Source organism: Salvia hispanica, chromosome 3 (genome assembly GCF_029641045.1).
Source record: "Salvia hispanica isolate PSC_SH4W2 chromosome 3, Shi_PSC_v1, whole genome shotgun sequence".
NCBI classification, from domain to species: Eukaryota; Viridiplantae; Streptophyta; class Magnoliopsida; order Lamiales; family Lamiaceae; genus Salvia; species Salvia hispanica.
Genome location: NC_142694.1, coordinates 47,645,232 through 47,671,634, shown reverse-complemented (window position 1 = coordinate 47,671,634; position 26,403 = coordinate 47,645,232). Strand labels below are relative to the sequence as shown.

The 26,403-nt window shown below is 36.9% G+C and overlaps 5 protein-coding genes and 1 long non-coding RNA gene across 8 annotated transcripts; 5 read left to right on the top strand and 1 right to left on the bottom strand.

The window, feature by feature from the left end:
* Positions 1 to 1,964: 1,964 nt before the first annotated feature.
* LOC125214689 (uncharacterized) lies at positions 1,965 to 4,946 on the top strand. 2 transcript variants are annotated; one of them, XM_048115813.2, is made up of 7 exons: positions 1,965 to 2,114; positions 2,193 to 2,247; positions 2,892 to 3,013; positions 3,100 to 3,227; positions 4,078 to 4,225; positions 4,311 to 4,470; positions 4,566 to 4,946. In XM_048115813.2, exons 2-7 carry the CDS (start codon positions 2,235 to 2,237, stop codon positions 4,658 to 4,660), a joined length of 666 nt encoding a protein of 221 aa, XP_047971770.1. In that variant the 5' UTR covers positions 1,965 to 2,114; positions 2,193 to 2,234; the 3' UTR covers positions 4,661 to 4,946. The 2 variants fall into 2 exon arrangements, with proteins under 2 accessions (XP_047971770.1, XP_047971771.1); XM_048115814.2 differs by having other exon boundaries at positions 1,988 to 2,118.
* Positions 4,947 to 6,612: 1,666 nt separating this feature from the next.
* On the bottom strand, positions 6,613 to 7,259 carry LOC148930988 (uncharacterized). Its single transcript, XR_016136509.1, has 2 exons — positions 6,914 to 7,259; positions 6,613 to 6,809 (listed from the first exon to the last, which is right to left on the bottom strand). It is a non-coding gene; the product is annotated as an uncharacterized LOC148930988 (long non-coding RNA).
* Positions 7,260 to 7,421: 162 nt separating this feature from the next.
* Positions 7,422 to 10,742, top strand: LOC125208872 (FkbM family methyltransferase). Its single transcript, XM_048108369.2, has 2 exons — positions 7,422 to 8,206; positions 9,913 to 10,742. The coding sequence occupies exons 1-2, from the start codon at positions 7,604 to 7,606 to the stop codon at positions 10,273 to 10,275; spliced, it is 966 nt and encodes a 321-aa protein (XP_047964326.1). The 5' UTR covers positions 7,422 to 7,603; the 3' UTR covers positions 10,276 to 10,742.
* A 922-nt stretch (positions 10,743 to 11,664) lies between these two features.
* On the top strand, positions 11,665 to 16,759 carry LOC125213541 (glutamate receptor 3.2). The gene is made up of 6 exons (XM_048114142.2): positions 11,665 to 12,580; positions 12,884 to 14,226; positions 14,312 to 14,589; positions 14,760 to 14,791; positions 14,876 to 15,270; positions 16,099 to 16,759. The coding sequence occupies exons 1-6, from the start codon at positions 12,334 to 12,336 to the stop codon at positions 16,570 to 16,572; spliced, it is 2,769 nt and encodes a 922-aa protein (XP_047970099.1). The 5' UTR covers positions 11,665 to 12,333; the 3' UTR covers positions 16,573 to 16,759.
* A 139-nt stretch (positions 16,760 to 16,898) lies between these two features.
* LOC125213542 (transcription factor MYB90-like) lies at positions 16,899 to 18,833 on the top strand. The gene is made up of 3 exons (XM_048114143.2): positions 16,899 to 17,313; positions 17,392 to 17,521; positions 18,261 to 18,833. The coding sequence occupies exons 1-3, from the start codon at positions 17,205 to 17,207 to the stop codon at positions 18,670 to 18,672; spliced, it is 651 nt and encodes a 216-aa protein (XP_047970100.1). The 5' UTR covers positions 16,899 to 17,204; the 3' UTR covers positions 18,673 to 18,833.
* Positions 18,834 to 20,550: 1,717 nt separating this feature from the next.
* LOC125209022 (uncharacterized) lies at positions 20,551 to 25,296 on the top strand. 2 transcript variants are annotated; one of them, XM_048108602.2, is made up of 9 exons: positions 20,704 to 20,774; positions 21,488 to 21,556; positions 21,810 to 21,872; positions 22,147 to 22,269; positions 23,253 to 23,335; positions 23,445 to 23,520; positions 23,918 to 24,103; positions 24,275 to 24,403; positions 24,972 to 25,296. In XM_048108602.2, exons 3-9 carry the CDS (start codon positions 21,846 to 21,848, stop codon positions 25,134 to 25,136), a joined length of 789 nt encoding a protein of 262 aa, XP_047964559.1. In that variant the 5' UTR covers positions 20,704 to 20,774; positions 21,488 to 21,556; positions 21,810 to 21,845; the 3' UTR covers positions 25,137 to 25,296. The 2 variants fall into 2 exon arrangements, with proteins under 2 accessions (XP_047964555.1, XP_047964559.1); XM_048108598.2 differs by lacking the exon at positions 21,810 to 21,872 and having other exon boundaries at positions 20,551 to 20,774.
* Positions 25,297 to 26,403: the final 1,107 nt, after the last annotated feature.

The window sequence follows — 26,403 nt, the reverse complement described above, 5'->3', positions numbered from 1 at the left end:
GTGATTGGAATTATAGTACCATTGACAAGGGTAAACTTTTGTTCCTAGTAAGTAGTAATATTGTTCTTGAAGTAAGTATTTTTTCACACAAAAATGTTAGTAGAAGTACGCACAAGAAGAGAGAAAAAACTTCCTCTTATGATTTTAGGAAACATAATTGAGGCTGGTCTAACATAATTAAACAGACAATGTGTTCAAATAAGATTTAGAAATTAGATTAGAATTTAGCAAAAAACAATAATTAAATTATAAATAACCAAGCCGAACAACCCCAAATAGTTGATTAAAAATAATCTAAATAGTAAACCATGAATATTCAACACTCAACCTATTCTAAATTTTATTGCTTGATCCTATACCAGATCCTATAAAATTAAATATTGGATGCCCCAATTATTTTCTGGCTAGAGCATCCTTGTCGCCTCCTCCTCCTCCCCTTCTACCACCATCGTCTCTTTCTCATTCTTCCATTTCCACTCTCATCCTCCGCTTGCCCTCCATGGCACCACTCCTCCTCCCTCTTTTCCACTAAATGAGTTCACCGAAGGAGCACACATGTGATTTCTTTTCATTTTGAAATTGAGACTTACTTATATTAGATGATTCAAAATGACATGGTATGATTATTGGTTAACTTGACTAAAGGTTCAGATAATCAGATCAATATGATTATGCTCGAATAAGTTAACCATCATATTTTTCATTTTTAATTATCATAAAATCTTATTTTTTTTACAATCAACTAGTATCATGCCTGTGCTATAGATTAACATATTTCTAAAATATTAATTTTAAATTATAAATTAATTAAATAAAATTAAAATCAATATTAACAATGAACAATACGAGTAATAATTTTAACTAAATGAAAATAAAAAATCTATACAAATCAACACTGAAATCACAGAGTAGAAGATAAAAATCTATCACAATAAAATAACTCGTTTGTCATCTTTAAAGTCGTCTGTCTTACCTAAAACTACAATAAAATAAGGAACAAAATCAATAATCAATATGTATTAAAACGATCATCCGTAGAGCAAAGCATAAAATGAGACTCATAAAAGTATGCAATCGAACAATTCACACCACATGCATTCAATGAAAGGACAAAAAATATTTTTATTTGAAATTCTAATCAAACTTTAAACCAAAACCAGGCCAAACCTCCATCATCCCCCTACAAAATTGAATAAACACTGTAAAAAATCAAAACCAGTTCACACACGATATAAATATAGGCATATATCATGTGAAACCCAGGAAACATGTTCAACGGGCTCACCACATTGCTGAACCAGTTCCTGCCCCAAAATCTAGTACTCCTTTAGTTGGAGCAAAATCAGGAACTCTTCTTATCACCTAACACCATCATTAAATTCTAATTAGGGATAATAGTTCTCCAACTGTTAGAGTTTGAATTAAATTTTCTGGGATACTACACTTTCTTTTCTCTCTAAGAAACATATCTCGCAAAATAACAATACTAATAAATAAAATTATGTTTCTAAAGTGAAATATTAAATAACAATCACCACAAGAACACTTCTAAACAACTATTTACAGGGACGGGAAGGACGTTTAGACGCATATCATGGAATCATTTAAATCGATGATCACATGTTTAGAACATTTAACTAAAATTTACCTCCCTTTCACTCCACTTAATCACAAATTTAATAACCTTTAAATTCTATATATTTAATTTAATATAATTTTTTAAATTAAATATTAATTTTGTAAATTTCTCCAAAACTCTTGTTTGTATATTGTACATGCTTTCTAGTGTTTCAATCTCAAATTCTTAAATACTATGCACCCTTTTATTATAATTCCATGCATTGGCGAAGATAAAGAAAAATGAAAAAAAAAATATATATATATATATTCCATGCTTTGGTTTGGTGGTTTCGAGTGTAACCGTGTGAGACATCTTCCATAACGCAATATTAATTCCATGCTTTAATGACTGAAAGAGCGAAAAAGGAAAAAACAAATCTAATAAACCTCACTAAATATATGGGATAACAGGAGAGAGAATCAACCGCCATTTGCTTAACCCTAATAATAACTCCACCACATCCTCCCCACTCTCTTGGACTCTTTGATTGATGGTTTGTGAGTATATTTTTTGTTAATTGATGCGATTCTCAAGTAATTGCTTCACTGTATTCTAAATTGGTCTGTTATAGAGAGGAGTTATCGAAAGTTGAAGAGTTTTGCAGCGGAACTACATGGAGGATTGGGGTATGTCCATTTCTTTTTTCAATTGCCTCGATCGATTTTAGGGTGGTTGTTGAATTCTACTATTTTCTTTGTTATACAACTCGTTTCTGTACCCTAATTGATCGATGGCTTTGGCTTGTGTAAATTGGGTTTAAGTGGTTCATCTCTCACTCTAGATTTGCTATAACTGAATTAACATTCTTTCTCTCTGTTAGCTATTTTATCAACAGCTTTCATCATATGATTTTGGCTTCTGATAATCACTTTTGATATTTGAATTAGTTATTATACTAGTTTCATCAGTAGCAAAGTTCCAGTTCTCGGAATTCATGGTAAAATTACCAAAAAGTTGGGTTGAGGATCTCATCATCTTGGCATGGTTAGATCTTCTGTGATTTCTAATAAATGTCAATTGTGACAGTTTGACTTTAGATACCGATTGTTCTTGCTGAAACTGGTCACTGAATATCTCAAGACTTGTATCTCTGAGTCAATATGGATCACTCTGACTGGATAATAACAAGATGTTTGTTCGCTTGCACAACTAGATTGCACCCTAAACATCTCTTCTTGCCTTTTTTGTTTTTTGTTGAGTAATGAATGTATCTTGGTTTGCCTCTGTTACTTTTCCAATATCTTAATGTAATGACCCTTTTGTGTATCAGAAGATGAGCCTGTTCCAGATCTCTTAAGCAAAAAGGAGCTGCTGAAGAGCAATTGGGATGATGAGGATTTGGATGAAGATGGTATCAAGGATTCTTGGGAAGATGAAGAGGAGCCTGCGGAGGTATGCTAAGCACTATTTGGTTGCTTTGCTGCTCTTAATTTTCTGTATGTTATCGTACTTACCATTATCCAAATTTATGTCGTCAGCCGCTGCCACCTCCTCAAAAGGCTGTTAAAAAGACTGCATCAAAAGCAGAAGAAAAGAATGTGAAAGCTGTTGAAGCCATAAAAGAGGTGCCTTTAGATCCTTTAGAAGAAAAACTTCGGCAGCAGAGGTAGTCTTATGCTTTACATTTGAATTTTTCGGTCATCTTCATTCTCGTGCTATCAAAATTGAAGTAATACGTCCTGTCATTCATTTTGGCTCATATTTCATACTAGAGTTTCTATTTTTAGTTCTTGGAGTTGTGGGGGTGGGGTGGTTGACATCATTGAACTCCGAAAGAACCAGTCACTGAACTTCCATCATCTGCAGTCACAGTTTTATAACAATGCAAATAAATATTTTTCATTAACTTAAGTAAATAACATGGAGTATCTAGGGTTTTTGGATTTAAAAACCAAAAACTTTCACCGAATTTTGGTTTTTCCCACGAACTATGAGATTGGTTTTTAAAACCACGAACTTTCACATCGTTTGCTATTTTCCAACCCGACCCGAATAACACATTTGAGAACGATTTGTGCGGACGATTTGTGATGACGATTCTGAAGATGAAACCCTAACACCCAAAATTGATTCGCCTACCTGAGGAACGACTGAATTCGAAATGAAGATGAACAAAATCTGACTGAATTCGAATCTGACGATTTCGTTTAGGGTTTACGAGATTTTGATTGATTTTGATCATTTAAGTGTTTTAATTGTGATTTAGGGTAAAACAACGTCATTTAAGGGTCATAAAACCGACGTCCATCTCATTTTTGCGACTGTCCACGTTGGACAGCTTCTGCACTGGAAATGTGTTATTCGGGTCGGGTTGGGAAATAGCAAACGATGTGAAAGTTCGTGGTTTTAAAAACCAATCTCATAGTTCGTGGGAAAAACCGGAATTCGGTGAAAGTTTTTGGTTTTTAAAGCCAAAAACCCGAGTATCTATCAATACACGTGCTTTGTTTCTACAGGCTTGTTGAGGAAGCTGATTTTAAGGCTACTACAGAATTGTTTTCCAAGAAGGGTGATGAAAAGACTCTGGATAATTTTATTCCAAACAGCGAGAGCGACTTTTTGGAATATGCTGAACTCATCTCTCATAAACTTCGTCCATATGAGGTTCGTGATATTTGCCTCACTATACCGCTTTATTTTGCATTTGTTGTATAGAAGTGTGATGACCTATACATTTTCTGTGTTACAGAAAAGCTATCACTACATTGGTCTGCTCAAGTCTGTTATGAGGTTGTCATTGACTTCATTGAAAGGAGCAGACGCCAAAGAAGTTGCCTCATCCATTACTGCAATCGCAAACGAAAAGATAAAAGCTGAAAAAGAAGCCAATGCAAGCAAAAAGAAGACAGGTTTGTCACTTTCAGTTGCATCCTGCATTAGCGAATTTGGTTTGTCGAATTGTCGTGATAGTAGTTTTATGACAAGTTATATATTTTGCTTACAGTTGGAAAGAAGAAACAATTGCATGTTGGCAAACAAGAAGATGATGCTGTGGTGGTTGATGGTTATGATGGTTATGATGACTATGATTTTATGTGAGCCGGCATTGTTTCCATATGGGCATATGAAGAGAATTTTGCGGCCTGTTTCATGTCCCTAATTGGAGGTTGGATTGTAACATTTTTTGTTTTTTGATGGAATAGCTGAATAAGGAGATCTACTTTGAGATTTTGGTTTTAATGTATGTTGACTGGATGGTGGTTCCTTTGGGATATCTATGCTGTATGTGTAAAATTTGGTACATAAGGAGTTGTAATTCATTATTCTAGCTTCCATTACCAACTAGATCAAAAACTTCTGATTTGGATATTTTGTTGAACATCTATTTCTTCGTCTCAGTAGAAACTATGCAATTTGTGTATGAATAAGTACTTTTTTGTCTTGGTATTTGAGTGGAAAGGCGTCACTTTTCTTCATATTCTTGCTCTGGTTTCTTCAAATTTCTTGCTCTTGCTATGATTTAGTAGGAAATTCAAGGATAGAATTGCATCAATTCTTCGCCAATCTTTACAATTTAAGAACTGGACTTGCTGTCTTAGTATGAGAATCTGATGGAAAATTTTATAGTATTGAGATTCGGAATACAAGTATTAATGCATGAAAATAATACTCCAAGAAAACTAAAGTTAAAATGCAGAAAATAGTTACAGCATAAGATTCACATTGATATCACGTCTGAGCTCAACACCGCCCTTGTCAGGTATGAAAATGAAAATGAAGATTTACTACATAAGATTCATACTCTTATGATTGAGTTATGAGCTATACGTCTGAGCTAAACACCAGTTATTTGGGGAAATACTGAACAACATACCATCCACTTCGACGACGAGCAAAGACTTCCTTTGAATTTATCAATTCCCTAACTTTTGCAGTAGTTTCTGTGATTCTGTCAACCTTTGTAGTCATTGCCTGAAGTTAGGGTGATATATGTTTTACACTTGGTAAGCCACTGGCCATGTGACTTGAGATTTTTCGCTCAGGTAGAAGAATACAAACGAGTTGAGAAATGAAATAGCTTTGCACATATTATGAAGTCAATGTGATATGTCACATATGAATTTGATATCACGTAAAAAATATGTCGAATATTATGTGGACTATTTGTGTATTGGACTTGTATATTAATTTTATTGGGCTTGCCTCATTTAATTAATATGTGGCCCAATGTCAATAATAAGTTCGGCCCGTTCTGTGCAGGCCCGTCACTTATTTTGGTGGTGCCGATGCTAGCCACGTAGCAGCTTCACATGGATCGTGCTCTTTGACCGTTGGATTAAATGTGTGTGTTTGTTATGAGTCTCTAGACTCTTCGGTTACACTCTCATTCCAATCCAGGCGTTTCTCTCTCTTGTAAAACTGCTCCGTCTTCTCTCCTCTAAGATTCCGGCCTTATTCGCTAGCGATCTTCTCCGATCTTTTGTTTCCACCGTTGATTCTCGGTTCTAGAGAGGTTCATCGGTTTAGATCTTGAGTGTAGTGAGTTCTTGAGTGTCCTGTGTTGGATCTTGTTGTGATTGGAGGTTTTCAATGTTGAGAAGCTGCGTTTCAAGAGATTGGAGGTGATCCATGTGTTGAGGAGGCTACGTGGTTGTGCACTCGGTGAAACTGAGGTTTCTGGTCCCTGAGTTCATTCGATTGGTTCTCATTTTGTGAATTGTGGTAGAAGCGTGTGGGGAGGTCCTTGGACTAGTGCAGTCACTGTTGTGACCTGAGCCATATCCTTACTATTCTTGCTTGGTTGCTTAGTCTTCTGTTTGTTGTTTAGATCCTTAGGGATCTTGTTTCTATTACTAATACTTCTACTTAGTGTGCAGGAGCTTAATCAGATCAAGCTTGAGGGTCTAGCCTGGTGGAAGGCTTGACCGGTAGCTAGGGTTTCTGATTTATAACCTCTATACTTAGAGTATTTGTAATCTTGTAATCTTGTCAGTGATTGCTTTGTACTTGATTTGTAACTTCTGAAATTAGCCATCTCAAAGATCAATCAATAAAAGAAATCTCGGTAATTAGTGAATCCCGAGTGATCTGATCTCTACAAAATAAAAACCCCTTTGTCCATAGCTATTTACTACACTAGCTTCATACACTTTTGGTATACCTAAATATGTGTCATTGTGCTATACCAACAAGACCATCACATCTAACGGAGTATCATGATTGCGCATGAGCGCGAGCCTATCCAATGCTGCAAATTGTTGGAATAATTGAGTGAACAATTATATAAAACTCTCTATGATGATTAACCGAGAACGATGGAGAAGGAGCATAAACTGTAAAGCGAAAGCGTACCTTGATCCATCTAGAATTGAACGGTGGAATTGCTTTGCAGCGGCTATGGATCTTCTAAACGATCAGAGACATTCTTCGCAATAGTTTGCCGAGAGAATACAGAGACATCGAATGTTCTTCTGACGTATGTGGACCATAACTCTAACTTATATTTATATTAAATATAAATTTCTTTATTTTCTATTCGGTCCCTCATTAAATAGAATATCTCATATGGTATCTACACTTATTTACATAACAAAATAAATACACTTTAGGCCAAACTTTAATCTTTATTAGATCAAACTGAAAGATAGACATACATATTAAATTAGTTATATGGAAGTCCAAAAATACTAAGTCATGTTTGATAGAGTTGATAACTATGTAAGGGAATGAAATTTTATGAACAAAAATGTTTGTTTATGAACAAAAATGTTTGTTCATAAAATTTGTTCCTAGATGAATTATCACCCCTACCAAACAAGGCATAATAATCCATTTCGAAGCTTGATTTGAATCACGAGCAGGAAATCACTGTAGACTCCGGCATCTCCTGAGATCGACTACATTTCAATGACTTGAGTTTTCCCCGCAATTAATTGAGTGAAGTTCATGATCCGATTCTGTTTTTACCGGATTGAGATTAGATTAGGAGGATACTGCTATCGAATTGATTAGATTCCAGTTTGATTGCGCAAGATCCAATTCATGGCGAATGCGTGGAGACGAACCCAATCCACCAAAATCCTAACCCCCAAAAACCTCCTCCTCTTCATCTCCACCTCCCTCGTCCTCCTCACATTCCTCTACCTCTCCTCCCAAACCCCCACTCGAAACCCCAGCCCCAAATCCCCCAACCACTCCCTCTCAGATCGAGCCATCAAGCCCTTCGACTGCCTCGCCGCCCCGCAGGCCCACCCCGTGGTGGCCAACACCGTCGAGGGGCTCAAATTCCCCTTCCTCTACTCGCTCTCCGACTTCGGAACCTTGCCCGACAAGCCCCACAAGAACATCGTCCGCATCCTCAAGGGGAAGCCCTTCCGCCGCCCCGACATATCGGCCACCGTGCAGGAGCTTCTCGGCGAGATGAAGGCGCGCAATCGGCAGGGGATTTTCGTCGACGTTGGGGCTAATGTGGGGATGGCCAGCTTCGCCGCTGCGGTGATGGGGTTTAAAGTGGTGGCGTTCGAGCCTGTTTTTGAGAATTTGCAGAGGCTTTGTGAGGGGATTTATTTCAATCGAGTTGGGGATTTGGTTGAGCTGTTTGAAGCCGCTGCTTCTGATCACTCCGGCAACATCACGTTCCACAAGGTATTCTACGTTTTTTTCTTCTTCTAATTGTCAAATGTGTTTGATTGCTTTTGTAACAATAGGCTTTGGATTTAGAGCTAGCTTGTTTAGGATTAAGAATGGATTAGATTGGTAATTAACGCTATTCATGTGTGTATTAAATATGCTGAAGTTGTGAGATTTGGTAGGTTTCTGAATTATCTAGGGATTTGCTATGTGAGTAATTACTAATTACGAGGTTGAACCGGTAACTTCTTATGGAGAACTGTAGAATATCTATGTTAAGCTTGTCTCACGTTAGATTTTTATGTATGCTCAATCCTCCGTTATGGTGTTCACTGTTGATGCTCTACATTGTGTTGTACTCTGTGTTTGATAAATTAGATATGGCTTCTATGACTGGATGTTAAGAGATAGATGACGTGGTAGCAAAGTGAATCCTTTTCCTGGCATAGCATGTTCAGAATATAGTGTGGTGGAGATGGATGCAAGAAAGTGAGAGACAATGGGTTTAGTTAGGGTCTCTGTCAATGGTGGTCTCTAATATGAACCTTAGTTTCTTATGGATTTGTTATTAAGGGCAACATATCCTTGTGTTTGGTGGTGACCAATAATCCTGATTGGTTGGGCTCAGGGCACCAGTTATGACTAGCACTCTCTTGTAGTATTAAATAGTTGTACGATCATCTTTTTCAAAGACATTAGAAACTAGATAGCTAGTAGCGCACCATGGCGTTGTCAGGCGCCAAACCAGGGTTAGGTGCTTGGGAGAAAAGCAGGATCAGGAGCTCATCTTGTGGCTTAGAGGGGGCTATATTTGAGCTAGGTGGGATTTCTTACAACACTGATCATTTTTCCTTAGCAAGTTGTTTTCGTGAGTGATGTATCATAGTATTTGGTATTGAGGCGCCTCTGTCTATCTGTTTCAATTGCGTTGTTTTCCCTGATTAGCTGTTTCTTTTGAATATAGAAGACATAATTTTCTTACCGAGTGTTGTCCTATCCATGTTTAAGTCTGAAAATTGTATAAATAAAGTTTTCTTCACTCATGTGTCAGTCCTAGTTAGGGCTGGGGAAAAATACCGAAATACCGAAATACCGGCCTTATCGTACCAAAAAAATATCAAAAATACCGAATTTTCGGTATACCGTGACTTTCGGTATGGTATGATACCTTACCGAAAAATTCCGGTAAGGTAACGGTATGAATTTTCAAATACCGCAGTATACCGCTACATACCGAAATTCGGTATATACCGTAAATTAAGGTATATACCACAAAAATATAAACACAATTATATTTTTAAATTATAAAATCTATTGTGAAATATAAATATAATTATGAATAAATTATATTTAATTTATTTTTAAAATTATAAATTATAAATAATATTTTAAAAACTCTAATTTTCTATTTTAATTGATGTTGAAAGTCAGGTATACCGCAAAAGTAAGGTATACCGAACTTCGGTACGGTATATACCGAAAATGAGGTACGGTATCGGTATAAAAATTTATCATACCGAAAATAAGGTATACCAAAGTTCGGTATACCGAAAACTTTGGTAAGGTAAAGGTATGACTTTTTCACATACCGTATTTACGGTAAGGTATACGGTATGGTGGTTTCGGTAAGGTATACCTTACCTACCCACCCCTAGTCCTAGTTTTCGGTGGTCTTTGATTGCTGATAATCACATCCTTCTTGTCTACATGTAAATTATTAGTTGGTTGGCCGGCTTGACAACAGTGCAGTCTCAGCCGCTGGTGCCAAGATGGCTTTCAAGTCCAATGAAGAGATTGCACTTCAACTAAGGTCCATTCCTCTCGATGATGTAATCCGAGACACTGAGCATGTTCTCTTGCTTAAAATAGACGTTCAGGGTTGGGAGTATCATGTCCTAAAGGGCGCTTCAAAATTACTATCGAGAAAGAAGAGTGAAGCGCCATACCTGATATATGAAGAAGACGAGCGTTTATTACAAGCAAGCAACAGTAGTGCACATGAGATACGGGAGTTCCTTCGCACAATGGGTTACCGGCAATGCACACAGCACGGAACAGATGCACACTGCACGAAAACAGACTGAAATCTTTATTCGTCCCTCTACCAATTTGCACAAGAATTAACAGTGATTGAGCAAGCATGATGCACTTACATAGAATATGTTCGCGGTGATAAGCAATCGATCGAGTCATGCAGTTCGAACACATGTTATGCCTTTGGACGGCCCCTGATGAGACTCGGTGTCCAGGTTCTCAGTTATCTGTAGACATTATGATATTGCGTGGGTTCCAAATGAAGCTCTGCAAAGGCCACTTGAGATTTTCATGCTTGTAATCACTTAAGAGTAAGAATTTCTTTTCAGTTTAATTTGATCTTACATTTCTTTTCATTCTATTGCTTTTGTTGAAGCCAAAACAGAATTCTTGGGAAATGGATTAAGTGTTGCAAAATGCAATTTTTTTCTGTGATTACTACGAACCTAGGTTCTTAGCTTCTTGTCATTTTCATATGCAACTTGTTATTGAAATAATACAATTTTGTTTTCTGTGATGACTAATGACTAGATTCCTAGGGTGTTGTCATTTTCATATGCAACTTGTTATTATGGTGTGTCAAAGTGCAGTTTAATTACCAAAACGTTTTACTTATTGGTGCTGCGTTTTCTACCTTCTCATATGTGATCAAATATTGTTTTTGCTCCATAAAGGAAGGACATAGTAGACCAATTTGGACTGAATTTTGGTAGGATTTAAAATTTTCATGAATAAATGTATTTTTATACATGTAATGTGAATTACCAGTTTTAATACAGTTTTTGGACACAAAAATCACACTCATTGTACGGAAAATCTGGTCATCTGGTCATTCAAGTGAAGAATCTTCATATTCAACACATGAATTCTTAGGTTTGCCCTATATTTAATGTTGTTGTTGAGTTCCTTCATGTTGGGCTAGATTTTCATTTTTTGTTGAACTTAGAATAATAAATACATGTTTCCACGCACCCTTATGAATCTAAAATTGACGAAGAATGACTCTTTATTTGTAAGGTCGAAAAGATTGAAAAAATCAGTTATTCACAATCACAGATGAAAGATAATTTTTTACCGGTAATAATAATAAATTTTGCGAAATTAGAGAGATCAATCCCCTAATACTACTATTCGTCTATCGTTGATCGGCAACACTGATAAGTTGGAGGTTCCCTCTCCTAGGGATCCACTCAGGATATTATTATTATTATTTAAATGACTAATTTTTAAAGACAGACTAAAATTTGAACAATATTTTTGATAATTTACCATTAACAATTTTAAAAAAAAGCAAACACTATTAAAATATTACTATATAAAATTTTTGTGAGTTTGTAAAAAATTAATAGAAAAGGATGTTACAATGACCGTTCTTATCAAAAGTGACAATTTTGAAATAAAGATGTATTTATTAATTAAAAGATAATGGTCGTAAATCACATTTACACTAGAAAAAAAAAAGAACGTGCTTCTTAATCAAAAAGCAAGAACGAAGGAAAGAAAAAAAAATCCGGCATTCGCTGAAAAAATGGATGGTTGATGATTCATCATTCCCCTTGCAATGAAGTGGGACTGGAATCATGACAGAGAAATTTTTGGTGGGAGTTGGGCATGCATCAGCGATGAGTGCGCGCAGCACCCGCGGCCAAAAGCTGAAGTCTCAGTTTAGTAGCACACCAAAATCCATCAGTATCTCCAAATTTAACAAAATTAACTCAAATCCCACTCTTCACCGCATCACCATGTGCCAATTCTCTCCTTTTCCCGTCGAAACACATGCCCTTTTCGCTCTGCTTCTGTTTATGCTTTTCTTCGTGTAGAGCCTTGCCCCTTCTTTTTATATAAAAAAGTGATTTTGTGGACTGTTTCTGACTTCTCAGGAATCTAATTTTAGCTATGCCATGGCCCCAGTTTGAGGATTCTTAATAGCTATAAACGGTGTCAATTATTCCTTCATTTCCATCTCAAAAGTTAGTTCTTTGTGTTGGGTGGAATGGGCCTAACATGCTTTTTCAAACAAAATTCTTGAATTTTGGCACTTGTTTTTGTGGTTTGTTATGGTGACTCCGTTTTAGGCTTGGTAGTTATTTGGTTTTATACCACTGAAGATGAATTTGTGGGTTGTGCTTTTGGCTCTGCTTTGTGTTGGGGGGTTTTCAGAGGAGGAATCGAATCCGGATGATGTGAATATAGGTGCCATTTTCTCGTTCAATACTATAAATGGAGGCGTGTCAAAGATTGGAATGGAGGCTGCTGTTGAAGATGTCAATTCAGACCCTACCATTCTTGGAGGAAGAAAACTTGTTCTTTCATATCACGATTCAAATTTCAGTGGCTTCCTTGGTATTATTGGAGGTACATGTATGGATAAGGGTGTGTTTGTGTGAGTATGTTTATCTGAATCTCTATGAACTATTTGTGCATGAAAGCGTGTTTTCCTTATTCTTCTTGCTGAATATGAGTTAATTAATGTTTCTCTTATGTTCAATCCACATATATTGATGCGCTTGTGTTGGTCTGAGTATGTGTGTTTGAGTTTCTATGAATATGTGGTTGAAAGCGTGTTTATGAGTTAATTAATGTTACTCTTATGTTCTTGCGACAAGAATTTTTGGAAGTGTATAACGGAGATAAGATTATATGTGAATCTAAACACAGGACTGGAGTACATGGAGACTAATAAGGTTGCAATTATTGGACCACAAACCTCTGGGATGGCACATATTCTATCACATATTGCAAACGAACTCCATGTGCCAATGTTGTCGTTTACAGCGTTGGACCCCAGCCTTTCATCGCTTCAATACCCTTACTTCATACAAACAGCACCAAATGATCTTTTCCAAATGACAGCCATAGCCGATATGATTAGTTACTTTGGTTACAGAGAGGTGGTAACTATTTATACAGACGATGAGCAGAGCCGTGGAAGTATTATAGCTCTAGGGGATAAGCTTGCCGAGAGGCGTTGCAAAATCTCTTACAAAGCAGTGCTTCCCCCCGAGGCCTTAGCAACTCGCAGAGAGATCAGGGATGCTTTAGTTGAGGTTTCGGTGATGGAGTCCCGAGTGATTGTTGTGCATGCCTACTCTATAATTGGACTTCGAGTTTTTGATCTGGCCAATAAACTTGGCATGATGGGAAAGGGATATGTTTGGATTGCTACTGCTTGGATGTCCACTGTGTTGGATTCGAGGCCTGTTTCTGGAGAAGCCGCTAAATCCATTCAAGGAGCGCTCACACTCCGACCCCACACTGTAGATTCTAAGAGGAAAAGTGAATTCTTGTCTAGGTGGAAAAGATTAAGCAATGGTTCTATTGGCTTCAATCCTTATGGCTTATATGCTTATGATACTGTTTGGATGGTTGCTAATGCGGTAAAATTGTTTCTGGATCATGGTGGCACCATCTCTTTCTCAAATGCCTCAAACTTGAGTCATTTGGGAGGAGGGACCCTAAACCTTGGAGCATTAAGCACATTTGATGGAGGGAGTCAACTGCTTCATAACATATTACATACCAATATGACAGGTTTAACTGGTCCGATTGCCTTTGATGTAGATAATAAATCCATAATGCATCCTGCATTTGATATACTTAATGTTGTTGGGGGGAGTTACAAGCAAATAGGTTACTGGTCTAACTATTCTGGCCTTTCGGTTGTGCCTCCAGAGGTTCTTTACACCAAAGAACGTAATCGTTCAAGTTCTAGCCAGCAATTAGACCGCACGGTGTGGCCAGGGCAAACTGTGGACAAGCCACGAGGGTGGGTTTTCCCACATAATGGGAGGCAGTTAAAAATTGGAATTCCAAACAGGGTCAGTTACAAAGCTTTTGTCTCGGAGGATGAAAAAACCAATGAGATTGGTGGATATTGCATAGATGTATTCCTTGCTGCCATAAACTTGCTTTCATATGCGGTCCCTCATAAGTTTGTCTTATATGGGGATGGACACAAGAATCCTAATTATGCAGAGCTCGTGAGGCTGATCACAACCAATGTAAGCGTAGTCTGTAACTGATAATATCTGTTTTGTATCCTCGAAAATGAACTTGAATTTGTGTTCTACAACTGCTTATGTGCAGGCCTTTGATGCAGTCGTTGGTGATATAGCAATCGTTACCAACCGTACCAAGATAGTGGACTTCACTCAGCCTTATATAGAGTCGGGGCTGGTTGTTGTGGCGCCAGTCAGGAAAATGAACTCCAGCCCTTGGGCTTTCATGCGCCCTTTCAGTGCCTTGATGTGGGTTGTTACAGCGGCGTTTTTCCTCATTGTTGCAGTGGTGATTTGGATCCTCGAACACAGAATAAATGATGAATTTCGTGGTCCTCCAAAGAAACAGTTCCTCACAATTTTATGGTGAGATTATAAGCAATATAACATCGTCTCTAGGAGAGACAATCTATTTCTTACACGAGTCCTCGATGAACGTGCTTCTAAGCTATGTTTATTTATTTTTCTGTTCTGTTTCTACTTGTATGAGATTTGGTAGTTTAAACACTCAGTATTCTTCTATCTTCACCTTGCAGGTTTGGCTTTTCAACTATGTTTTTTGCACACAGTAAGTATCAACAGTGTTTAGGCTAATATCTTGGCAGTAGCATAATTTTTTTCTCTGACATTCGATGGCTGTTTGCATTTTCAGGAGAAAATACGACAAGTACTCTTGGTCGTATGGTTTTAATCCTCTGGCTTTTTGTGGTCTTGATAATTACATCAAGCTACACTGCAAGCTTGACCTCAATTCTCACCGTTCAACAATTAGCCCCAACCATTAGGGGGATTGAGTCCTTGACCACAAGCAATGACCATATCGGGTTTCAAGTGGGGTCCTTTGCCGAAAGTTATCTAAGCGACGAGCTCAACATTGCCAAATCTAGACTTGTCCCTCTCGGTTCGCCGGAAGAATATGCAGATGCACTTACCAGAGGAAGAGTTGCTGCAGTCGTGGATGAGCGTCCATACGTAGACTTGTTCCTCTCAAACTACTGCATGTTCCAAACTGTTGGACAAGAGTTCACAAAAAGCGGTTGGGGATTTGTGAGTATTTCTAACCTTGATGTCACATAAAGATATCACTAACTGATGCCAACTTGGAAGCCTGCATTCTTGTAGCTGTCGTCAATATAAGAAAACATTCTAGTTCAATTGGTTGAGTCGTGCATACATGATTGTTAACAATTAGCAGAGAAAATTTTCAAAATAATTCATTTGGTAAATTCGAAAAAAAAAGAGAATGGAAATGGTTTAGAACTGTTTTCATTGATTTAAGTTGTAGAGCTAGTACTTAATTCCTTGTTGCTAACTAAAAATATTGCCCGGAGTTCCGAAAGAAGCAATCTTCTGATCCTTCTGCACATACAAATAAGGGTTCATTATAGTTTGGATCTCCAGCTTAAGTTTTCAGTTCAAAATCCCTCGATTTTGGAAAAAAGTTTTGATTTATGAGACACCTTGCTAGCTTCATAGAGCTTAATGAGCATTTTAGAATATGTATTGGATAATATAGATTCTGGCAAATTGACTGATAACTGTCACCAGATTCTGTAAAGCAGGACATAAATGAAATTTTTCCTAAGTTTGAAGGTTTTTGAAGTGAACATTAGTTGAATACATTTTCGGGAAAACGCTCTAGTATGTATACACGTGTTCTTTGTACGGTTTAGCATCTTGGGAACTCGAATTGTCATTTAGATTTAGCTATGGATACTTGATCTTGTAATTGGTGTCTGATCCTTCTCCAAACATGGATGTATGACCAACTGTTTTCGTTATAAGTTTGCGCAACATATATGATGGAAATCTTCTTGTCTCGTTCTTTCCCATTTGATTAGATCGTGTAAGGTTTGTGCATGCTTCCTTTTGTAGGCATTTCCAAGAGACTCTCCTCTAGCTATGGACATGTCCACTGCAATTTTATCTCTGTCGGAGAGTGGCGAACTTCAAAAGATACACGACAGGTGGCTGAATACAAGAACTTGCAGTCAGAAAAGCTCCGATAACACTGATCAACTTCACCTGAAGAGCTTCAGGGGGCTTTTCCTAATATGTGGAATCACCTGCTTAGCTGCCGTCTTCATCTATTTCTGCTTGATTTGCAGCAAGTTCCGGCGGCATTCTCCTAAATTGTCAGAATCCTCCGCGCAAGCCAGTTCACCATCTGTACGAATAAGAAGATTCTTGTCTTTTGTCGATGAGAAGGAAGAGTCGTTGAAGAGCAGAATGAAAAGAAAGCACATCGAAATGCTATCCAGATGTAGTAGAGAGGAACAGCAATCGCGCAACGAGGTTCGGGAGGAAGAATTGGACAAGGGGCACAACGGCAATGGCTACTTCCGTTGAGTGTTGGAATTTGTTTCAACTGTATGAAACCAACAACAGCCTCATCTCTAGCTAAACTACACTGGAAATAAGTAAAAAAATGCAGGGAAAGTAAGTAAAATGCAACCCTATAGGTATATATGTATGGTGCTTAATTACTCGTTGCTTCAATGCAAAATCTATAATATAGTTACTTGTTTGGCTAAAATTATCAGCTTCTAAATTATAATTACCTCATTAGCTTAGCTTAATTATTCGACAATCTATAAGTTCTTCAAACATTATTATTTTGCTGGCGGAAAAGTATGATCCACACGAATGGATGATGTCGGTAAAATTCACTGATGGCCAAAAATCGTTGGTACAAATTTTTACCGTCAAAGCCATTACCGATTCGCGTAGTTTGTCAATAAATGGATTCAGTGACGGAGAGTTCAATGTTTGAAGGGGGGACGAAGCAAAGAAAGATGAGTGCGACGTCGTTTTCAGCAGTTAACAGAAATTCGGAAATGGTCTGGGATGATATGTGCAACTCATAAACACCGAACGGGAAGAGCAGATACGGTAGATGCTCCATAAATTCTTTACCACTCTCATCACGTGCTCCAAGTTATATAAGATTGGTTGAAGAGAAGAGGAGGATAATTGAATCAATGGAGGGAGTGAGGAAAGGCATGTGGACCCCAGAGGAAGATATTCTCCTTAGGAAATGCATTGAGACTTATGGCCAAGGGAAGTGGCATCTTGTTCCTCTTAGAGCAGGTAATTAGATAGTACTGTACTACATCTATATATATGTGAAATGCAAATTTGTTTTATGTTTGAATGTATATATATCAGGGCTGAACAGATGCAGGAAGAGTTGTAGGTTAAGATGGTTGAATTATTTGAAGCCTAATATCAAAAGAGGCCAATTTTCGAATGACGAAGTCGATCTCATTGTCAGGCTTCACAAGCTCTTAGGCAACAGGCATGCGCACTTTGCTCTTTATTTTCGACTCACTTTTTATCTCTCTCTGCATACAAGTTTTCCATAAAATTAATGTAAAACATGGTTAATTTGATGTCAACTTTTAATTTATTTTATCAATATTTCACACGTACTATTGATTTTCAGCTCTTTAAAAATCTTGAATGCCTTGAAACTTTGCACTTTGTGTGAAACTAAAAGAATTTTTAGTCGTTTGCTTGTATCCGAATTTTTTTTGAATCTTCAATGTTAAAATTGCCAATTGCAATATCACACCCCAATCATCGATTATTAGTTACATGGAAAGGAGAAATTATCAGAGGGTTTGCATTATTATGCACACTTCTACCATAAAAAAGGGTTAATTTAGTATACAATGTGATGTTCATAAATGCACGCATGTTCGGAGCTCGACAAGTTAGATAACAGCCCTTTAGTGATCTCATATTGTCTTAAATGCAAGGTTGAAAAATCTCTGTTTTTTTTCAATGATTCTGGTATCCAATAATTAGATAGTAGTAGTACTAGTAGTATATCCGATTTAGGAAAGAAATATCATGTGATGCACCATTTAAAACAAACTTTTCCTGGCTAAACAATACATGTTACATTAAAAATTTATTTCCTTATTGTATTCCTAACACTTTCTTCCAAAATGGAAGAAATCATTATGTATAATTGTATATTTCACACTCCATCTTTTACTAGAATATTTCAATTTGTATACTTGATATTTCAGATGGTCCCTGATTGCGGGTAGGCTACCGGGAAGGACAGCGAACGACATCAAGAACTTCTGGAACAGCCATATCGAGAAGAGGGCAGCAGCAGAGGCCGGTCGGGCCAGAGCCCAGAAATCCATCACTCGCAGCAACATCTTGCGCCCCCGACCTCGGACCTTCTCATCCCCACGCCCTGAGCCCGGCCTAGTCACCGCGGATACATCTCAAAGCCACGACGCAGATGAATGCACGAGGTGGTGGAGCAACTTGCTCGAAATAGCCACTGATAACGGCGACGGCGAAACGGGATTAATTCATGATGCTTGCAACAAACAACAAGATGAAGGTGATGATGTAAAGGAGGACTTCGCTGATTTCTCCATTGACGTTGATATTTGGAAGCTTCTCAACTTTGGGGATGATGCATGATTCATTTCTTAGTAGATTAATGTTGATGAGGGTTTCAGTTTTTCTAATTCAGGCTAGTGAGCTGTTTTAGTTACTCAATTATAGTTGAAGAATTACTATGCAATAAATACGTGTAGGATTGAATTAACGGTGAAATATATGTAGTATTGTATTATTATTAAGCAGCCATCTTGATGGAAATGTTTCACCTTTTTATGTAGCGTAGGTAAGACCAATCTACAACGAAAATTAAATTTGTCATGTTACTTAATTTAGATTTACATGTGAGGATGAATTACACCAAGTTCTTTTACGTGTCTGGGGCATCTAGCACATCCTTCCGATGAGAATTTCAGAGCTTAACATAGGATAGGGAGAACAAACATTTTATACTACCAACACCAAAATGCTAGCGGTGGGAAATGAAGATCGAACCACACCGCTATCGTTTTCCTGTCAATCTAGCTCAAGTAGACATGGTTCTAGTTTAAGCAAGATTACAAAATATATTGTATTGCGATTGTTATTATAAAATAAAATTGGGGTGCAAAAATGTAGTGTAAAAGTGGACTTTTTTAATATTTCAAATATATCAAATAACTAAATGGAAAAATAACAAAAGAAGTACAACAAACTAATTGACATGTACAGATCCAGCCCAGAGCATTCCTCGATTTGCAAGACGAGATACAGATCTACTAGTGCTCATGGATTGATGTATAGTCCCCAAACATAAACAATTTCGTCTCAACGAGTAGAAGTTAGAGTGAAACAAAATATCTGAAATCCAAATATCCAATCAAATCGATGTATAAAATCCATTTCATATTCTTTTGTGTTTTCGATTTGGATCGGATTAAAATTTTGAGAAATTTCAAATTTTAGAATAATATTGGATCGAAATGAATATATTAAAAAAATAATTGACATTTTTCCTTTTTAGTCTTAATCCCAAATAGTATCCGAATCAAAGTAGTTGAGGTTGTTTCCTTTTGCAGGGAATGTCCAATCTCTAGTTATTTTTTAAGTATTTTATATTTGAATACGATATTCGTTGTACGTCGTAGATACATATACATTAGTCAACACAACTTTACAGCTTGGGAATTACACTCTTCGCCCAAGACAAGACGATATTTTTTGGATGACACAAGATTTTAGAAGTTACTATTACTTAATGTGTTTAGTTAATAAAAAATATGATCGATACTATTAAATATAAAGAAAAAAGTAATTGAATATTTTAAAAAAAGTGATAGATGTTTTAAATATTGAGTAATTTTCATCTAAATTACTCTCTCTGTTTCTTCATAGTTGAGTTATTTTTCCATATCAGGAAGTTCCTTCATAGTTGAGTCATTTCCATATATGATAACTTTTTTATCTTTCCTATTTTACTCTCTCTTACTTTATTCTATCTACTTTATTCTCTTTAGATTTTATTCTCTCTACATTTTTCTCTCTCTTACTTTTTTATCTATTTATTTAACACACCCAACATTCCTTTTTAAAACTCCGTGTCGAAAAGTTTCGCCTCAATTATGAAGAAACGGAGGGAGTACTAAATTTATCAAATTTTAAATTTGCATATCAGCTTTAACATTTGCATGTAGTACTAAATTATTGATTTGTTCTTGTTTTTATAACCTATCAATATTTGAACGCCGACATAATTTGATAACTTACTTAAGTGACAATCGACTTTTATCAAAAGTTAACTAAAACAACGTTACATTTTAGGCATTGAAACAACATATAACTTATTATACAAAATTAAATCATTTTCATTTGTTGAGTTATGATATATATTAAGTTTAATTTACATGTGAATATTAAATTTAACATGCAAAATCAAAGTTTTGTTTAAGTTTAGAAACTTAAATATTTTCCTGAGCAAATATTATAGACTCGAGACTCGACCGTTGCCGCCATGCCCTGACGAGGGTTTCGTTTATTCCCCATTTTTTTGTTATATATGTCTTGAGCAGAATTACGATTGATTCGTTTCAATTATCGTCCCGAGAAATTTGAGTAGAATTTGTAAGGAAAAGATGGAAGGCGAAGAGGTGAATATCCAAGAATTGGCTGCCAACCTTTCTACTTACGAAGACCAACTTCAGCAGGTGCTTCCTTTTCTTTTCAGTTCTTGTGTACATTATTCAAAGACTTCTTTTTGGCTGATTTGGTAAGGAAGATTTGAGGTTATAGCTTTGTACAATTTGGGAATTCTCCTTAGTCTTTAAATCTAACAAGAGCCCTAGAAGGAATATGGATTTTACTTTTGGATCATTTTTCAATTTACCACTGAGGGTTAGTAAGATTATAATAAAGGACCTATAGTAAGAATAGTAAAATCTTGAGCTGGAAGACCATGAACAACACCATGCAGAGGAAATTGACTAATTCTTAGTCTTGATTGAGCTACTAACTAGATGAATACAAAATCCTGAATTACAAAATTTTTACATTATTTTGGTGAGCTTATTATTAGAATCTGTATCTCTGATTTTGAAATGATATCACTCACTGCATAGGCAATAATGTTTTTATTAAGTCATTTCGTTAAATTTCTTATCTAGTGTAGGTGATCTTGTATTGTTGTTTTGCTCATTTTTTGTTTCTAATTTTGTATCTATGTCAGATTAGGAGGAGTATGTATGGTGTTCACTTGTTCATTATCTTGTTTTTAGTTATGTCAGGCCTATGAACAATTTTCTCATTCCTTAAACTATTGTTAACTTTTGATTTTTGGTTTCTCTTAAAATTGAACATTACTTTACTCCAGTTCCAAATATGGCATATATGATCATCTGTTTGCACCTTTAATATGACTCAGGTACGTAAACTATTGAATGATGACCCGAAGAATTCTGAGTTTTTGGACATGGAGAAGGAACTCGCAGAGGTGATTTTTTTTTAGAAAAATTCCTTTCTTTCATCATTGATGGTGGATCCCTCCATTCTAAGGATGAGATTCTCCCATTCTTTTGTTGGTTTAACATTACATGTATCATCATAGTTCTAGCTGTTAAAGATGTTTAAGAACACTGATCATTAACATGCAGTAATAGGTTAGAGAGTCATTTCTTTCCTGAAAGTTTAATTTCATTTTCTCTCTCTCTTTCTTTCTCAAATATTACTATTGCTCGTACAAGCAGTTTCAAGGAACTACCTCTGACAGATGAACATGAAAGATGTTTTTCCCCTTTTGGTTTGTCAAGGTGAGAATATCTCATCTTGTTAAAAGAAATAAGCATACATAGTGTGCAGAAGTGTCAGGGTTTAGAAACAAGGCACTAGGACTTGTCAAGATGTCCATCACTTGTGTCTTGATTCCATTGCAGGTGTGCTATGTGGTGATGGCCAGCCTGTTCTCTCTTGTGAATTTCAGCTATTACAGTGCCACACTGGATTGGAGTTCATGTTTTTTCATCTTATTACTAATTGTATTAGGATTATTGGCTGATTATAATTTTGGTTTATTTGTGGCTGAAGGTGATTGAATTGACAGAGGAGCTTCTGGAAACTGCAAAACAAAATGATGGTAGTTCTGAACTTGTTACTGGGACCAGTGGTGAAGCATCTCCTGATCTGCAACTTTCTGGGAGAACCTTTGATGTTAGTCCAATACGTACTTGTGTTCATAGTGGTATTTTATTTAATTCGTAAATGTTAGGCTGGTGTTCAGGCCACGCTTGGTTTTTGTGTAAATAAGTTGTTTAGTGAGAGTAAAATGTGAAATATATGGGGTATAAAATGGCAAAATGGGCAATGTTTAAGGAATAAACTAAAATCGCAAAATGGGCAATGTTTAAGGGAGGGGGTTATTAGCTTTTCAGTTCCTCCACATTCTCATCTAACATGCCACTTATTTATGTTTAAGTTGCTAGTAGATATCAGGAAGCAGTAAACCCATAGTGGCACCTTCTTAAGATGTTAGTCATTTTCTGCTGAAAGAAAAGCATAACCATGATTGTGAAGAGAACACTTCTGGGAACAGGGGTAATGGCTCCTTAGACCAACAGGTGGCGATTGCTTTTTTTAATATATATAGTATATGAAGAAAAACTGATCTACCGCCTCTGAATGATGACACTAGGGGTTGGGGGGTGACCAGATGCTGAAGGTTTGTTGCAAAATACTGATGAGTTGTGTTTCTCAAGTAAAGTAAACATGTTTTTCCAACTTAGTTTACTGTATTTTTGTTTTCTTTATATTCTGTACAATAAGTTATGGCTGCTCCTAGCTACATTTAAAATTTCTAACACAATTATGACATATATGTGTTAGACATCTTTGAAGATGGGAAGTCACTGTATTTTGAAATGTGGTCATGCCTGATCTCAGATGACAGCTTTACTATTGTTGAACCATGGTTTTATATAATACAACAGATAGCCTGAACCATCAGTTTTGAGTGGTTCTGATGCTGGTTTGCAGTAGGTGCCAGCTTCCCCCCCCCCAACCACCACTTCAACTACTCTCATATTATAATTTCAATTTTCAAATTGAACACAAGTGTATTTTATATCTGATTAGTGATTACTAGGTGTCACTGCATGCAATGCTGATGCGACTACTTATATTGGTATTTCTTGCAGAACCCAACAGCTACTGCTATTAATGGTATTAAATTTCCTATTGGCATCAAAGTCCAAGCAGTCTGGAGCGAAGATGGAGAGTGGTACGTAGTCCTTTTTTTACTGGGTTTTGTGTAGTAAAGATGTTTTTATCCTTCAGTTTCTTTATCTCTTCTCCCTCTTGTTTGTGGTTGATTTAGATTGAATATTCAGGTATGATGCAACCATTGAGGCTCATACTGCAAACGGGTATTATGTCAGCTATGAGGGATGGGGTAACAAGGAAGAGGTATATTTTATCTTCCTTCTCATGTGGTGCTTTATTCTTGGGGTTGGCTGGGGGTATCTCAATTAACTATGAATTCTAGTTTCTGGTTGCTTCTTAGCTTCATCAATCATGGAGAGTAAAACATAATATGTTGTTTTTAACCTTGGCACATAACATGAATGGGAAGACATCCTATTAAAATTTGTTAAATGTTTCAACCGATTATCTGACCCAGTCAGATCTCACATTGCACACACCTCGACCCCATGAGTTATGTTAGGTGGTGCCCAAATTTAGTAGCACTATATAGTATTGTGATTTTTGAGATTGCATGTGGTGAATCAACCCATCAGCTTTTGCATCGGAAAGTTGAAAATTTGATGTGAAAGATTTTAGGATTTTTGTTTGGTGATTCCAGGTGGATCCTGATAATGTGAGACCTATCCAAGAAGGCACTGCAGACCCTTTGCTGGAAGCTGAAAAGATTGCTGTGGCTACAAAAGAAGCCCTTAAACAGAAGATTGTCCAATCTGCTAGCAAGGAATTTGAGGCCTGGACTATTCCTGCAAAACTTCATATTGATCCTAATGATTCGGAAGATGTGGTATGTTTGGATTTGCAGCCATTTTATAGGGGTTATGCCATCTTTAGGGTTGACCGGTTGAGGAAGGACCCATGATGTGGTTTGTGGAAAATTGCCATCCCTTATCACTTCATGGTATTCTCTGTTCTTACTTGTACACTTCGGTTTTGTATCTTTCTTTTTTTTTTGCAGAAAGCTGCAAAGCGTAAAAAGATCCATGCGTTTAAATCCAAAATGCGTATGGAAGCAAAAGAAGTCACACAAAATAAGAGGCAGAATGCCTGGCAGCAATTCCAGACCACTAAAGGCAAAGCTAAAAAGGTATGTTGACATTGGGTGCCTGCTTGTGCTTGTGTTTTGCTCACATTAATTGGATTCTGACTGCTGATATACTGCTGCAAGCTAGCAGTGTTTTCCTCTCTTGTGTTTCAAAATGAGCATGCACCGCCTTTTACGCCGGATCTGTCTGTCACTCACATGCAACACCTGCACACACACATTTTGATGCTTGCACAATGCTGGTATAGTGGTATTTATGTTAGTATTTTTTTGGGATTTGCTTATCCCTGCATGTCTCAATGTGCTTACAGGCATAATTCATAAAAGATTAGGCACATATAGTTACACTGCTATGAATTATCTTAGCGACAGAATCTAGAATCATCAATCACTTTATTTTCTGTTATTTCTTTTTTCTTCCTGTCATTCACATATTTTGTTTGCCTTCGAAACTCCAAGCTGTAATCTCATATGAATCTAGTCACTAAATATTACTACTAATGCTTAAACTTACTTTACAATCTGCAAGACAAGCATTTTACACATGTTATGTCTTTTCAGTAAGGTTCTCATTTTTCATGTGCTCTACTGAATTTTGGCTGTCCCAAAGGTTGGTTTCTTCTCTGGCCGAAAGCGCGAGAGCATATTCAAGTCACCTGATGATCCATTTGGGAAAGTTGGAGTGACTGGAAGCGGGAAGGGTTTGACCGAGTTTCAGAAAAGAGAAAAACATTTACATCTTAAAGGTGCAAATATGGAAACTGCAGATGAGTAATGTAAAACATATAGAGTACTCTCTCTGCTAGTGTAGATTTTTATTGAGGATTATGATTGCTCTGGCAGAGCGTTGTATGAAATACGTTGGCTGGTTCACGATTGGAATATTTTTTGTAGATGCAATCCTACTTTAGTTGTTAGAAGCAATGCTTGTTTTACATCCTACTTTTGTTTACCTGAGTCTGATCACACTTCCCCTTAATTCGGTCAAGGGGATACATCAACATGTTCCTTAGCCTTGAGAAGAATTGGTACCTTAGCGGTTTAGTGAAGATATCCGCTACCTGATTACAATAGGGCACATGCTTCAGGTTGATTTTCTTGGCTGCAACTTAATCGCAGACAAAATGAACGTTCAGCTCAACGTGGAGCAAGGCTGGAAGCTAAGATAATCGTGCTTAGAGTGTCCATCCATATATAACTGGAACCGCTTTGAAAGTTCACTCATCCAGCTCATCTTCAAAGCTGCGTGAGCAAAGCTCTTGTACTCGACCTCTGTGTTCGAGCGCTGTACCACCAATGACTTCTTGGAGCACCATGAAATGAGGTTATCACCAGGATAAATGCATTGCCAAGAAACTGACCCTCTGTCGTCGAGGTCTGCTGTTCTTCGTACAAAATAACTCTTTCTGCAAAATGTGAACTGATCGGTATAGGAAATGAGAAAGAGGGAGTATTTGGATGAGCAAGATGCAGACGATTTTGTTAACCATTGACTTCCCAAGTGAGTTCCCAACTTTAGAGCATTGTGCTGATTAGCTTTGGCTGAACCTTGTGCTCTGGTGAAAATGCTTTAGCTAAACCTAGTGCTCCACTTCTATGTGGTCATGTCATTCTCCTAACAGTCACGACAACGGTAGAGAACCTATTGTCAACAGCACATGTATCCTAATTATTACTACCAAGTCTAATTTGATTTTACTTGTCCAGTGACAAATGAAATAAAACGAAGAAATAAAAAGTGAACGAAGATGGAAATTGCAATGTAAGCAATAAAACAAATCAAACTGTAAGTCAAATCGAGGAAAATTCTCTTTCCGCAAGACAAATTATGCTCTGGCTATTGTTCATTTATTAGAGTTGTTGCAAAGTGCTTAGAGAGTAGAATGTGTTGGAGAAGGTGTGTGTTTCTCTAATATTCAAAGTCAATTACTACCTTCGTCCCCCAAATTTTGACACACTTTGACTCGACACGGGTTTTAAGAAATGTAATGGAAAGTGAGTTGAAAAAGTTGATGGGATATGAGTCATATTTTTAAAGTATT